Source organism: Barbus barbus, assembly GCF_936440315.1.
Source record: "Barbus barbus genome assembly, chromosome: 16".
Lineage (NCBI taxonomy): Eukaryota > Metazoa > Chordata > Actinopteri > Cypriniformes > Cyprinidae > Barbus > Barbus barbus.
In genome coordinates this window covers 16,474,282-16,489,919 of record NC_136744.1, presented here as the reverse complement: position 1 = coordinate 16,489,919, position 15,638 = coordinate 16,474,282, and the positions used below count along the sequence as shown (strand labels likewise).

General features: G+C 36.6%; 1 protein-coding gene across 1 annotated transcript in view; it reads left to right on the top strand.

Annotated features, from left to right (window-relative positions):
• The window catches only part of LOC306882182 (heparan-alpha-glucosaminide N-acetyltransferase), a gene marked incomplete at both ends in the record, with an annotated part of 31,681 nt that overhangs the window by 3,006 nt on the left and 13,037 nt on the right, over nt 1-15,638 (top strand). The window contains 6 exons of the mRNA XM_079436655.1: nt 1,992-2,061; nt 2,560-2,626; nt 6,214-6,293; nt 11,434-11,510; nt 12,491-12,521; nt 13,185-13,345. Of these exons, the coding sequence (XP_079292781.1) occupies nt 1,992-2,061; nt 2,560-2,626; nt 6,214-6,293; nt 11,434-11,510; nt 12,491-12,521; nt 13,185-13,345 (486 nt within the window). The remainder of the gene's footprint in view (nt 1-1,991; nt 2,062-2,559; nt 2,627-6,213; nt 6,294-11,433; nt 11,511-12,490; nt 12,522-13,184; nt 13,346-15,638) is intronic.

Below are 15,638 nucleotides of genomic sequence, written 5' to 3'. Positions count from 1 at the left end.
CATGACAGCAATTGTCCTCACAGCTTGTTTTCAAAGAAAGCTTGGTAGCTTTTGAACATTTTCAAACATTTTGATGCCATGGACCCCCAAAAAGATATTACCGCTTTTTAAAATTAAAAGGGATTTATATATTTTCAGGTATACAGACCGATTTTACTGTGCACGTAAAATGTGTGATATTATAAAGATGACATGCCTCTAAAATTGAATAATTAGCTTTTATTGTTAATTAGCTTTGAAGAAGTTTGTGAACAGACAATTGTCTTCATGTTCATAACTCTTTCCATGGGCCCATGCAAGGACTGAGAATAGTCGGATGGCATCGAAAGATAAAGAGCTAAGAGAACACTTTGTAACCCCCAAAATATTTTGTACCTCACAAAACTATGTTCAGATTTTTTTACACTTCTGGCTCACCTTTGTGCTTTTTTCCAAACTCGAATCTCGCCTTTCTATTTTTGGTGCTGGTCAGAGGTTTGCATCTTGCTGTGTAGCATCTGTAATTCTGTGTCCAAGTCTCCTGGGGACAGTAAATTGTCAGAGCATCACTCCAGCTTTCTGGAAGTTGTTGGTGATTTTACAGACACGTCTTTTAGGATTCATTTTCATAGCTTTTATGATTTGTCTGTCATCAACTACTGTTGTTTTCTCAGCCGATCAGGTCGTTGTTGGTTGCTGGTGTCGCTGGTGGTTTCCAAACTCTTGATTTCTCCATGCCCTTTGTTTTTGCTATAGCTCTAATTGACTTCCTCTGTTCTTTTAGCATCCAAATTGCTTGCTTTTCTCTCAAAGTCAGCTCCCTCATCTTCATCCTGTTTGTGTGTGCCATCATCGAATGCAAGATTCAGAATGCAGAAGTAATGGATATAACTGATACGACACATTCCGTGCTTTTAATATCTGAAGAATTAATGCAACAGGACACAGCTGATCACTTAGAAAGACCTGTGAGGCAACTGTTCCAATGTAATGCAAAATGATGGACCCCAGTTTGAACACCCCTGGATTAAAGTAGCCTACCTGTTTTAGAATGTTGGTTTATTTTTTACTCGTTTTCTCACTAGCAACCAATTAGTTTCTCTTGCCTCTTAAGTTAAAGGCACAACAAACATGACATACTTAAAGGTACTCTTAAGTGGGCACAATGTTGGATGTGCACGCAGTGTTTATTTATCTCAGGGCCAGTTTGTACAGGCTCCTGCACTCAGTCATCACTATAGTATCATTACAGCTTCACTGTTTCCCCTTGTGTCATCAAGTGTATTCACACTTTGATCAAATGGTCCTTTCTGTGTTTGTTTTTCCACAAAAGGTCTCCACTGTCCCATTGAAAAGTAATGGCTTGAGATCACCGGGTGCAACATGTCGATTTGATTAGCCATGATATTCTGTCTGAGGGTTTTTGTCCATGTTTTGATTATAAAAGATGATAAACGGTGGGCTTACAATTTAAGCCTTATGTAAGCATTATGTAACACTGTTGAACTCAATTTAGTTTTATGGAAAAAGTATATCAAATGCTCCTGATCTCACTTCAGTCTGATTTTTTTGTTTTATCTTGCAGTATACACAAACTCAATAAAGATGTCTGTACAGCTTCCAAATACTTGGAATATGATGCATTTTTGCTTGCTGTTTTACACCTTCCCTTAAGCAGTCAGTATCATGGAGGACGGCCTCTGACAGCCGATATGATCCATTCCATCATGCACTGTGAAAATATTGCCTCAGTACACGGCCTTATTGGAGACCCAAGGCTAGGGTTTCATAGATTGATTGTATGCCTATAGACTGGTTTCATATTACATAAAAGGACACTGCTGGATTCTTGAGCGCTCCCTCGTGGCACAGCATGGGTGACAGAGGCTGCTCAGAGCAAAGGCTGAGAAAATCGTAGAAATTGAACATGTTTGTAACCCTTTATTTTTTAATTAGACGCAGTAGAAGTTTGTATAACCATTGCTCTTATTTATTTGATATTGATTTCTCAGCGCTGTTGGCGGCATTCTTGATTCTGGCTTCTATCACTGTATTTTGGACCTCTTTGCCTTATATACTCAGGTAATAATATTACCTGTTTTTACAATTACACTGCTGTTCAAAAGTTTGGGGTCAGTTTTTTAAAGTAATGAATACTTTTATTCAGCAAGGATGCATTAAATTGATCGAAAGTCAGGATGTTTATAATGTTGCAAAAGATTTATATTTAAAATTTTATTGACCTTTCTATTCGTCCAAAAATCAATTGTTTTACATTAATAACAATAAGAAATGTTTCTTGAGCATCAAAACAGTATATTAGAATGATTTCCAAAGGATAATGTGATGCTAAAGACATAATGGCTACTGAAAATTCAGGAATCAGTTGTTTTAAATTGCATTATTATTTCATAATATTACTGCTTTTACTCTATATTTAGTTTGAAATAATGCAGCCTTGGTGAGCATAAGAGACTTCTTCCAAACTTTTGAAGAGTATATAAATATATATTTTTTTTAAAGTTGATTTCAAAATGAAATATATTTTATTAAAATAAAATATGTTTTATACCACTACAGATGCAGCTGTACACAGAGGCTAAAGAACCGTATCTGCCGTCACGGATCTCAAAGCTCCATAGAACTGGTGAGGGCAAAACGGTTCATACATAATACAATAGGAACAGCTGTTATGCGTCATACACTGTGCATTTGTTTATGCTTAGTTCATAGCAACTGTAATCTGAAATTTCCAGGATGATCACATCTAAAAATCAAACGGCTGATAGAGATATACAAAGAGCCTTGTAACGGATATAGTTTAATTTTCTGAGATCTTGTTTGATTGTCCTGGTCTGAATGTTTGATTAGCTTTGTCTGCGGACTTTCATCCAGTTGTGTGGAGAGCCAGAGCAGGAAGAGGGTGATGCTAATTCCTTTGTGATGGATCTCACTGCCATCACAAGACCATATGGTGAATGGGAACATATTTCTTTGGAAATGAGAGAAACTATTCATGCTTCCCAAACATGTGCTATTGGCTGTTCATGCTCCACAAACATGGCCAAAGCAATGACTGATTTTGAACATTTATTTATAGTATGCTCATTTGACAAACTATAATCAATATTTTTCCTGACAAAACAGTGTCAAATGCTAAAACTGTAAATGCTTTATGATATAAATTTTATGTGTATTTATATATGTTCATATATATATATATATATATATATATATATATATATATACAGTGTGTGCAGAATTATTGGGCAAGTTGATATTTTTGTCTTTTTTTTTTCCAAGAACATTTTACCAATTCCAAACCACATCAATCTTAATAACTAGTATTGATTTTGTAATTCATCATTTATAAGTGATATATAATTGTCCATGAAGGCTGAAAGTCAAAAACTCCTTATTTCAGGTGTGCAGAATTATTAGGCAGGTTTTCTTTTACAGATAAAATTAGCCAAAAATTAGATTGAACTCAAGAATAAAAGTAGCTCAATGATCATATGCGGAGATGAGGAGAAATCTACAGAAGGACAAACATCACTGCAACACTTCACCAATCTGGGTTTTATGGCGGTGTGGCAAGACTCAATCCTCTCTTCAGTTAAGACACATGAAAACACACTTGGAATTTACAAAAAAGCACCTAAAGGACCCTCAGACTCTGAGAAACAAGATTTTCTGGTCTTATGAACCTCAATTCTAAGCATCATGTTTGAAGGAAACCAGCTCTGCTCATCACCTGCAGAGTACCATCCCAAAAGTATAGTGTACTGGCAGCAGGCTCATATTGTTGGGCTGTTTTTCAGTGGCAGTGACTGAGGGACTCGTCAGAGTAGAAGGAACGCCCAGTGTAGCAAAATATAGAGAGAGCCTTTATGAAAACCTAATTCACAGCATTCAGAACCTCAGACTGGGCGCAGAAGGTTCACCATCCAACAGGACAATGACCCTAGCACACAGCAAGAGTGGCTTACAGACAACTCTATGAATGTCCTTGAGTGGCTCAGCCACAGCCTGGGATTGAATCCAATCAATTATTTCTGAAGAAACCTGAAAATGTGCATTTGCCCCATCCAACCTGCCAGAGCTTGAGAGGTGAAGAGATGAGGAGAATAATAGCAGATAATTGCCAAATGCTGATGAGCAAAGTTTGTCGCATCAAACAAAAAAGACTTGAGACTGTAAAGGTGTTTCAGCTAAGTATTTAGTTAAGGGTATGAATATTTATTCAATGTACTTATTTCAGTTTTTTATTTTTAATAAATTTACGAATTGTTGTGACAATTCAGTTTTTTCTTTGTCAGTATGGAGTATGGAGTGTAGATTGATGTGGGAAAAAAGTAATTTGAAGCAGTTTAACATGAGCCAACAACATAACAAAATGTGAAAAAATTAAGGGGTATGAATACTTTCGCAAGGCACTGTATATATATACAGGTGCTGGTCATAAAATTAGAATATCATGAAAAAGTTGATTTATTTCAGTAATACCATTCAAAAAGTGAAACTTGTATATTAGATCAATTCATTACACACAGACGGATATATTTCAAATGTTTATTTCCTTTAATTTTGACGATTATAACTGACAACTAATGAAAGTCCCAAATTCAGTATCTCAGAAAATTAGAATATTGTGAAAATGTTCAATATTGAAGACACCTGGTGCCACACTCTAATCAGCTAATGAACTCAAAACACCTGCAAAAGCCTTTAAATGGTCTCTCAGTCTAGTTCTGTAGGCTACACAATCATGGGGAAGACTGCTGACTTGACAGTTGTCCAAAAGATGACCATTGACACCTTGCACAAGGAGGGCAACACACAAAAGGTCATTGCTAAAGAGGCTGGCTGTTCACAGAGCTCTGTGTCCAAGCACATTAATAGAGAGGCGAAGGGAAGGACAAGATGTGGTAGAAAAAAGTGTACAAGCAATAGGGATAACCGCACCCTGGAGAGGATTGTGAAACAAAACCCATTAAAAAATGTGGGGGAGATTCACAAAGAGTGGACTGCAGCTGGAGTCAGTGCTTCAAGAACCACCACGCACAGACGTATGCAAGACATGGGTTTCAGCTGTCGCATTCCTTGTGTCAAGCCACTATTGAACAAGAGACAGCGTCAGAAGCGTCTTGACTGGACTGCTGCTGAGTGGTCCAAAGTTATGTTCTCTGATGAAAGTAAATTTTGCATTTCCTTTGGAAATCAAGGTCCCAGAGTCTGGAGGAAGAGAGGAGAGGCACATAATCCACGTTGCTTGAGGTCCAGTGTAAAGTTTCCACAGTCATTGATGGTTTGGGGTGCCATGTCATCTGCTGGTGATGGTCCATTGTGTTTTCTGAGGTCCAAGGTCAAAGCAGCCGTCTACCAGGAAGTTTTAGAGCACTTCATATTTCCTGCTGCTGACCAACTTTATGGAGATGCAGATTTCATTTTCCAACAGGACTTGGCACCTGCACACACTGCTAAAGCTACCAGTACCTGGTTTAAGGACCATGGTATCCCTGTTCTTGATTGGCCAGCAAACTCGAAAACAAAAAAATTGAAATTATATTCCAAATAGAAAACCTATGGGGTATTGTGAAGAGGAAGATGCAATACGCCAGACCCAACAATTCAGAAGAGCTGAAGGCCACTATCAGAGCAACATGGGCTCTCATAACACCTGAGCAGTGCCACAGACTGATCGACTCCATGCCACGCCGCATTGCTGCAGTAATCCAGGCCAAAGGAGCCCCAACTAAATATTGAGTGCTGTACATGCTCATACTTTTCATGTTCATACTTTTCAGTTGGCCAACATTTCTAAAAATAATTTTTTTTGCATTGGTCTTAATTGATATTCTAATTTTCTGAGATACTGAATTTGGGACTTTCATTAGTTGTCAGTTATAATCGTCAAAATTAAAGGAAATAAACATTTGAAATATATCAGTCTGTGTGTAATGAATGAATCTAATATACAAGTTTCACTTTTTGAATGGTATTACTGAAATAAATCAACTTTTTCATGATATTCTAATTTTATGACCAGCACCTGTATATATGCCTTCATATCTATTATTTATTATTTTATTATTTTATGCTTTGAAACGTTTCAAAGCATGAAATAATAAAATAATAAATAATAGATATGAAGGCATATTTACAAATACACCTTTGTAATCTTAAAACTGACCTTTTTAATGTCATACTGAATTGATTATTTTTGTTTTTTAGGATGAGGTGAATAATGAACATTCTGTGGACAAAAGTAAATCAAAGTCATCAAGGCTGAAGTCACTGGACACATTTCGAGGGTATGTGCCAAAAAATGACTTTTCAGTTATTTGGCCTAAAATGGTAACTTAATTTTGAACATGTTGAACTCTCTAAATTCTATGAACCTATTAATACCTATCAATTGTCATTGGCTTGACAGCCGCATTTGCTCAGAGAATGCATTGTGGGACTAAAGAGATTGTAAGGGGTCACAAGCTGGACATACACTCACTCGAGCCATTGTTTACAGAGGTCGCTCTAGGCATCATCTCTAATATATTTTGCCTCTGTGGTAGGGAACAGTGGATTGCTGTTGAGCAAGGGTGATGTGATTTAATCGGGAAGCCCAGCAGGGCTTGATAGTGGCTCGGGGGCAAATGCAGAAGCACGCCTCACCCGAAACAGGAAGCTGCTACGGCTTTGACCTCCAACTTCTCAGTAATTGATGTAATAACAAGGAGCATATCAGCACATATTCAGCAGATTGTAGATCTGGAGCTGGAGAGGATATGACTTCCCAAAGATCAAGATTTGTGTAATGGATAATCCATGTGTGTTGCAAAAGTGCTTTTCAGATAGCAATCACCAGTGGCAATTTGTGCTGTCAATGACAGTTAGAATAACCAAGCTTTTATGATTCTTAGAATTGCCAATAGTTTTGTTCCAGCCTCTTTATGTGAAACTTTTAGCGCAATTCATAAATGTTTCATTCACATTCGTAATCATATTCCTTTCTAAACTGCAGTACTGATAAAAACAGATGTTCCACTCAGTCTATACCTGCTTTTACTATTGGATATGAAACAGTCCATTTCCTTTTTAAGCCTAATGGTTTTATCAGTGTGGCCGGAGACTTTGGTTCTTTGTTTCAACATTTCCTTCATTACAGCCGAAGTATTCTGTAATCTGGCACTAGAGTGCTGAATTTGAATATGATATAGACATCATCTCATACATATAGACTCAGAGTATGACATCACAGCTGGCTTGTCAGGTCCGTTGATTCATGATGCCGAGGTAATATTGGATTCTGCAGAAAAAGTATGATATTTCACAAGAGCTTTGCAGCTATTGCGGATCCAAAACAAAATCAACACTACAATATACACTTGGGGTCCCTGATTTGGCTATACACGGAACTTAATAATGTCAGTGGATGTCTTTGGCTCTTTGTGAGCATATCAACCTAGAGAAAGCCTGTAGTGTTGCAAGTCCCTTGCTGTATAACATGAAATATGGCCTGTCCAGCAATGAGTCAAAACTTTTCACTGAAGACAGAAGCATCTGTCATCTGCCCACCGCCCCGGTGAAATTGTTGCGACTACGGTTTTTCTCAGAGCTGAAGAACAGCACCCTCAATTCATCAGTTGCCATCAACATGAAATATAGTATAACTGTAGACTTTGTTTGCATTTTAATTTTTTTAAAAGGATTTGGTTTTTAATCTCGCCAGCCAAAAGCCTGCAGCCAGTTTCCTCATATTTGTGATTACAAATTGACGCTGGTGGTTTTGTGATGATAAGTTACGCTAACAGCAAATGTACTTCAAAATGTGCTCATTCAGTTAAATATACCCTGTACTTTTCTAAGCAGGAAACAAGTCAGTTTGCTAACGTGCAAATCTTTTGTTTTGTTCTTGGCGACTGGAAGGATAGTTCAACCAAAAATGAAAGTTCTGTCATCATTTACTCACCTTCAAGTTGTTCCAAACCTGTATAAATTTATTTTTTCTGCTTAGCACAAAAGAAGATATTTTCAAGAATGTGTGTAACCAAATAGTTGATGGTCCCCATTGACTTCCTCATGTATTTTTCCATGCTGTGAAAGTCAATGGGGACCATCATCTCTTTGGTTCCCCACATTCTTCAAAACATCTTCTTTTATGTCATTTAATTTGAATGGTAATCATACTCCCATTGCAACTCCTCGATTTTAATAGTTTTACATATTTAAGTGTTTAAATTTGACCTGCACTAGTTTTATTTGATATCTCAAGCTTCTGTTTCTGGAAACTGCTGTTTATATAAATCACAAATGTGTTTATATACTGTAAATTACAAATCACAAATGATTAGCATCAACTACGTAATTTAATTTGAATGTAAATTATTTTCAGATTGTACTTCCATTGCAAGTCGTGTTATTCAACTCCTTATTTTAGTAATTTAAGTATACAAGTGTTACTGTACTAGTTTTATTTGAAATCTCAGGCTTTTTAAAGTGAAAACTGCAGTATGTATAAATTACAAATGTGCCCACTCAGGAATTACAAAGAGCTATAGCTCTGGGATAAAATGACAATGATAAATATACACTGGGAGTTACTGCCAAAATGAATTTTGTACTTGTTAACAACAATGGTTAATAAGAGGTAACACAAAGACACAACATTGTTTTAGTGTCTGTTGCGGTTTTTTGATAACTTAAAGGTTATGACAGAAAAACAAAGAAAGCTTAAAGCAATAAAATATTTAATCTGCCCTGGAAGGGTTTTTTTAAGAGGGTGAAAGCCTCCCAAACACCGAGGGATTTTTTATTAATATGATTGGCTATAACATGCTACATTGCAAACATTGTGCCATAGTCTCATCTTGAAAATGACTTAACCTTTGTCATCGTTACTATGGATACTAATGGATGCAGTCACAAACTGTGTGTGAGAAAGAGTATGTGTGTAAAAGAGAGAGAGAAGAAAGACAAAGACATGCCTGCTTTAATAGTGCTCTTTAGAGGATGGCATGTGATTAAAATCTTGTATCAGCAGGTTAGGCCTAAAAGGAGCAGTAATGGTCTCAGTTCTGATCTCCTAATTGAATTTGGTGAGGAAAAATTTAGATTGGTTAGATAGAATGAAGTTTATCTGAAGGTCCATGCAGTACTTTGGTTTCTCAGTATGTTCTTATACAGAGAGACCAAAGAGAACACTTCAACGCCACGATTCGAGTGTTGTCAGTTTAATAGCTGAGGTGTTGTCTCAGGGTCTGATCACAAAAATCAATTTCATGTCCACGGGTATATTTATGTTGTATTGTGCAAACATGCATTTTCTGACGTGCAATAAAAAGCATCTCTTGCTGTTGCTAATTCAATGTAGTGTTCCATCATGCACAGTAAGTTGCAGCTTGGCTTCCTTGCGCTAAGTTACACGTCTACAATAAATTACAGCAGAGGGCTTTAGTCAGCACTTCTGGGTGAGGCGATTCAGAGGACAACCGTTCATTTCCTGAGTGATTCATAATGCTTAGGTTGCATTACCTTACACAGCATTTTGTCTCTGATATACAAAACAAATGCCACACCTTCTGGCCTTATGATCCATAATACTGATACAGTCTACCTTAAATGTACAAGTGACAGTTGAGGTACCAAATGATATTGTAAAGATAATTTATAATTTTTGCTCATTTGTCTGTTCTTAACTGTTCAAAAGTTTAGGGTTAGTACAATGAAAGACGTCTCTTATGCTCATCAAAGCTCATAAACAAAAATACAGTAAAATATTATTACAATCTAAATAACTGTTTTCTATTTTAATATATTTAAATTGTAATTTATTCCTGTGATGGTACAGGATGGCACATTATGTGAAGTCTTCAGTGTCACATGATTCTTCAGAAATCATTCTAATATGCTGATTTGGCACTCAGAAAACATTCCTTATTATCAATGTTGAAAACAATTGTGCTGCTTAAGTTAAGACAGTATTTTTGTAGAAACCATGATGCATTTTTTCAGGATTCTCTGATGACTAGAAAGTGTGGTGAAGACGACTTGCTGAAGTTCAAACCGAGCATCAGAATGGGGAAGAAAGGGGATTTAAGTGACTTTGAACGTGGAATGGTTGTTGGTGTCAGATGGGCTGGTCTGAGTATTTCAAAAACTGCTGATCTACTGGGATTTTCACGCACAACCATCTCTAGGGTTTACAAAGAATGGTCCGAAAAAGAGAAAATATCCAGTGAGCGGCAGTTGTGTGGATGAAAATGCCTTGTTGATGGCAGAGGTCAGAGGAGAATGGGCAGACTGGTTAGAGATGATAGAAAGGCAACAGTAACTCAAATAACCACTCGTTGCAACCAAGGTATGCAGAATACCATCTCTGAATGCACAACACGTTGAACCCTGAAGCATATGGGCTACAGCAGCAGAAGACCACACCGGGTGCTGCTCCTGTCAGCTAAGAACAGGAAACGGAGGCTACAATTTGCACAGGCTCACCAAAATTGGACAATAGAAGATTGGAAAAACGCTGCCTGGTCTGATGAGTCTCGATTTCTGCTGCGACATTCAGATGGTAGGGTCAGAATTTGACGTAAAGTACATTAAAGCATGGATCCATCTCAACGGTTCAGGCTGGTGGTGGTGGTGTAATGGTGTGGGGGATATATTCTTGGCACACTTTGGGCCCCTTAGTACCAATTGAGCATCGTTTAAACAGTACAGCCTACCTGAGTATTGTTGCTGACCATGTCCATGGTTTCTTGAACATGACAATGAGTTCACTTTACTCAAATGGCCTCTACAGTCACCAGATCTCAATCCAATAGAGCACCTTTGGGATGTGGTGGAACGGGAGATTCGCATCATGGATGTGCAGCCGACAAATCTGCAGCAACTGCGTGATGCTATCATATCAATATGGACCAAAATCTCAGAGGAATGTTTCCAACACCTTGTTGAATCTATGCCACGAAGAATTAAGGCAGTTCTGAAGGCAAAAAGGGGTCCAACCCGGTATATATATATATATATATATATATAGCTAGCTAGATAGATAGGTAGGTAGGTATGTAGGTAGATAGATACATTTTGTTTGGTAGAGTTATAACTCTCTTTATTGTCACTTTTGATCAATTTAACACTTTGCTGAATGAATGTATTAATTTCTTTAAAACAATATCTTACTAACCCCAAACGTTTTAATGTTAATGTATGTTGTATCTTGTATAAACTGTAAGAATATTCTGAATCTCATTTGAACAAATGAAAAAAGAAAGAAATTAATTGAAAAAAAGAACATCTTTTGTCAAAATCTTTGTTGAAATTCTGAAATTTTGCTTGTCAACAATATTAATAATTAATAGTCTTAATATTTGCTTAAGATTAATTTTTAGATAATATGTTTTCATTAAAAAGTACTATATTCTGATTGCATTTTTTGTGTCATTTTGTTTACAGATTTTCTCTGACGGTCATGGTGTTTGTGAACTATGGTGGAGGTGGTTACTGGTTTTTCCAACATGCACCTTGGAATGGTGAGTTATTTTGCTGATTGGTTACATATATGTTGACCTGGTATGATCTCTCTAATTGTTACTCTGTACAGGGCTCCATATTGTAACTAATGAAGAATAATTCACTCATTGTCTTTTAATTTGTCAACTAAAATAATTTGGCGTCTGAATGTTTCACTTAAACATTTAGTATTTTCAGCTCTTGTCGTTGTTTTTGCTTTTGGCTGGAACCGAGTTAGTAATATACACTTACAAATAATAAAGTTATTAATTTGGCATTTTTAGATAAATACCACTATTAAGTGCATCCAATAAGAAATGAAAGCTTAAATGATGCCCCATAAATCTTCACAGGCTACCAAAGACATAATGTTCTGATATCAGATACTTACATTTAAAGTGCTGCTTTATCAAAGAGACACTTTAATTCAACATGCATTTCATGCTTCACATCTACAGTATAACTTTTGGATGAACATCCTCAAAGGACGCAGATGAGAAGGGGCTGCATGTTAAATTTTAATGGGGGTCTATTACGAAGCACATCTCCTGGAGTATTCACAGATGAACCCAATTTAAGGCTCATAATGGCCTCTTCATCATATCAGCAGAATTGTATTGATCATAAGGGAAAGCAGATGGATTTTCATATTAGTGTGAGGCCTCCTCTGTCATGGCTGTATGAGCATTTATAAATCATTTGCTGTCTGAAAATCGAAAAATAATGAGAAAACAATGTTTTTAAAGGCACACAATCTTTTATCATCAGTTGCTACGCTCTGAGTGACAGCATTAGTTTACAATTAAGTGTGATTATGAGGATAAAACTAAATTTGTCAGTCATTCAGCAATAAGATAATGCATTTCCTATATGTCAATCAAACAGCCAACATTCCAGCAACTGTATACAGACATGCCCCAGATCTGTGTGTTTGTTTGTGTGTGTGTGTGTGTGTGTGTGTTTTCATGTGTATAAATGTCTTTTTCCATGTACGTTACAGGTCTCACAGTAGCTGATCTTTTGATGCCTTGGTGAGCTCCCAGCATGTACTTAATGAATCGATGGAGAATTATGACTTTCCATTTTTGAGATTAATATGGAAAAGAGTGGGACTTCAGTCCAACAGTTTGGATCTGCCTTCAGAACCTTTCAGATTTAAGGCTTTTCCAACCCACCACCGTTTAAAATGCTTTGCCTATGCCAATTAATCTTTCTTTCTCTGAGAGTATACATAAAGCTTGTAATACCCAGACTACTTTAATTCATGATGAATGGAATGCAGATTCCTCTATGTATAGAGACCAAGCAATGCAGTAACCTTAAATTGTGGATTTGTTTGTTATGGAAAAAGCCATACGTACACAATCTACACTCTAAATAATGCTGGGTTAAATACAACCCAGCGACTGGGTTGTTTTCAACCAACAGTTGGGTTAAATGTTTACCCCAACATTCTGGGCAGTAACCCAACCGCTGGATCAAAACAACCCAATCGCTGAGTTTGTCCATATTTTACCCAGCGCTGGTTGTATTTAACCCAGCATTTTTTTAGAGCGTACCCCTCATTTGACAAACAAAATTCTGAATTACTAAAAATCTTGCATTAACCAATGCAAATATATCCCAAAAGCATACATATGTAGTGATGCACAGTATGTTATGTACAATAATACTATCTTTAATTCTTTGGCAAGGTTTGTGTTCATCATAGGTACTTCTGTAGTGCTAGCATTCACCTCGATGCATAGGAAAGGTGTTCCATGGCCACAGCTTCTTCGCAAGGTTACATGGAGAACCATTGTCCTGATGCTCATCGGTTTCTGCTTCTTGAACTACAGCCCAAGAGATGGATATTGTGAGTAGGCTATACATATTTTCCAGTCCTTTTCTTCAACAGTCATATCATATTTTTGATTTAATTTTTTTTTTATTTTTGAAGGGCACCAGTGGTGGTGCTGGCTCACATGGTGGCTTTTTAGTTAATTTTTTTAGTTTTTTCTGTAAATATAAGATGGGATAGTCAAGTCTTTTAAGAAATACATTTTCAATAATAATTTAGTTGCATCGACGTCACCAAACGTCAATGATGCACATGCCTCCTCTATTTGAATTGGCATGATGCTTCAGCTTGAATTGCATTGGATTTATCATAGTACAATAGAAAGCTAGAAGACTCATTACAGTTGTTCTATTCTGACTGGCAGTGACTGATACCAGACAAAGAGTGACATGCACCCTTCAATCTGCCTCCTTATTAACAAAGACTGTGAACTTTTTCTGAAGTAATACGAAAGCATTACATATTCAAGTCCCCATCTCCTCATTTTGCAAATGAAGTCAATTAGCCTCTGTTAATGATGAAAGAAAGAAAGCCAAAATTTCTTATCCAGGGTCTCATAGCAGCACATTAGGACTGTCAGGGTAAAGCGAGGAGGGTAGGGAGAGTCATCTGACAGAGCATTGCTCATACATTAGCCAAAGCAGCTTAGCTGTCTGGCAGGATGGATGTGTAACTAAGTTAATAAAAATATTGTGATACTTTCCAGTGATCCAGTGGCAATCATAATATCTGGAGCCGTTGAACAGAGGTGCACAGAGCAAAAACAAGCCTGGCGTTAATGGCCAATTATCACAGATAGGGTTTCATCATGCCAGCTGCACAGCGGATTTTATGGAACTTCATGTAATGTAATTACAGCTTTTGCCCTAAACTGCAAAATTTACTCTCTCCATATCTGATACCTCAGCCTGTGAATCACTCAGAATGATGTTTAGAAACCATTTTACACCAGTATACCTGCATTCAAATGCAACAAAATGTATTACAATTCATTGAAAATCATTTGACTAAATGATCTATTTAAACATGGCACCAGTGAGGATTTTAGTCGGTCTGTCTCTGCTTGGCCACTGAAGCCATTATCATCCTTGAAACTTAAAGAACATTAATCTTAGAAACATAATGCATTAATGCTTTTATCATTGCAAATCTACCAAAACAGTCCCACTTCTGCATAATAATTAGCCTACTGTTTCTCCTTTCATAATTTAACTCACACTAAGCTTCAGTGAACACAGGTAAACACTTTTAAAGCGTTACGATGTTGATTGTAAACTAATATTTTTGCAAAATTACTGACTGTCAATTCTTTGATTGATAAATTGCACAGTAGATTTGCTCTAGAGAGTGTGTGCATATGGGATTTAATTGACAGATACCATTAGTCACCAAACCACTTCCTGTCTCCATGCGCAGAGGTGGAGTGTTTCCGCTTTTTATTTGATTTGTTGGATCAATGATCAGTATTATATTGTTTCTTGTGGCCCTTGGTACGTGCCACAAAGAGGTTTTCAATTAACTAATGTGCAGATTACCATCAATCTCTCGCTCTATATCGCTCGCTCCCATCACCCTCCCCGCCAGCATCTCCTCAGATAAGCATTATTAGTCTCCGGCAGGGTAGATCACACCTCTAGAGTCCTGCAGTGAAAGACTTCTCACCTCAGCCTGGGCCTGTGTCAGCATAATCATCATTACACTGTGTTATGGACATTAATCTGCTCTTCAGTGAAAAACAACACAACACCTAGGAGTGCTCAAACCTTGCTACTGGTTGCTGTATGTTCACAGTAGTAGTTTTACAGTTTAATAAAATTACAATTATATAAAATTATTTAATGAACCGAACCAGGAAATAAATAAATATATATTTCCTGATGTATATATACTATAAATTTGGTGGTTGGTATGTTTTTTTTTTAGTGCTGTCAAACGATTAATCGCTATTAATCGCATCCAAAATAAATGTTTAAAAAATATATGTATGTGCTGTGTATATTTATTATGTATATATATAAATACACACACATACAGTATATATTTTGAAAATATTTATATGTATTTACACATCATATAATTTATATTATAAATAAATATATTTAATATATAAACAACATTTTTCTGAAATATATACAAGCATGTGTGTGTATTTATATATACATAATAAATATACACAGCACACATACATATATTATGTGAACAAAAACTTTTATTTTGGATGCGATTAATCGAAATCAATCGTTTGACAGCACTATTTTTTTATATATATCTATTTTTCTCTTATGCAAGGCTACATTTATTTGATTCA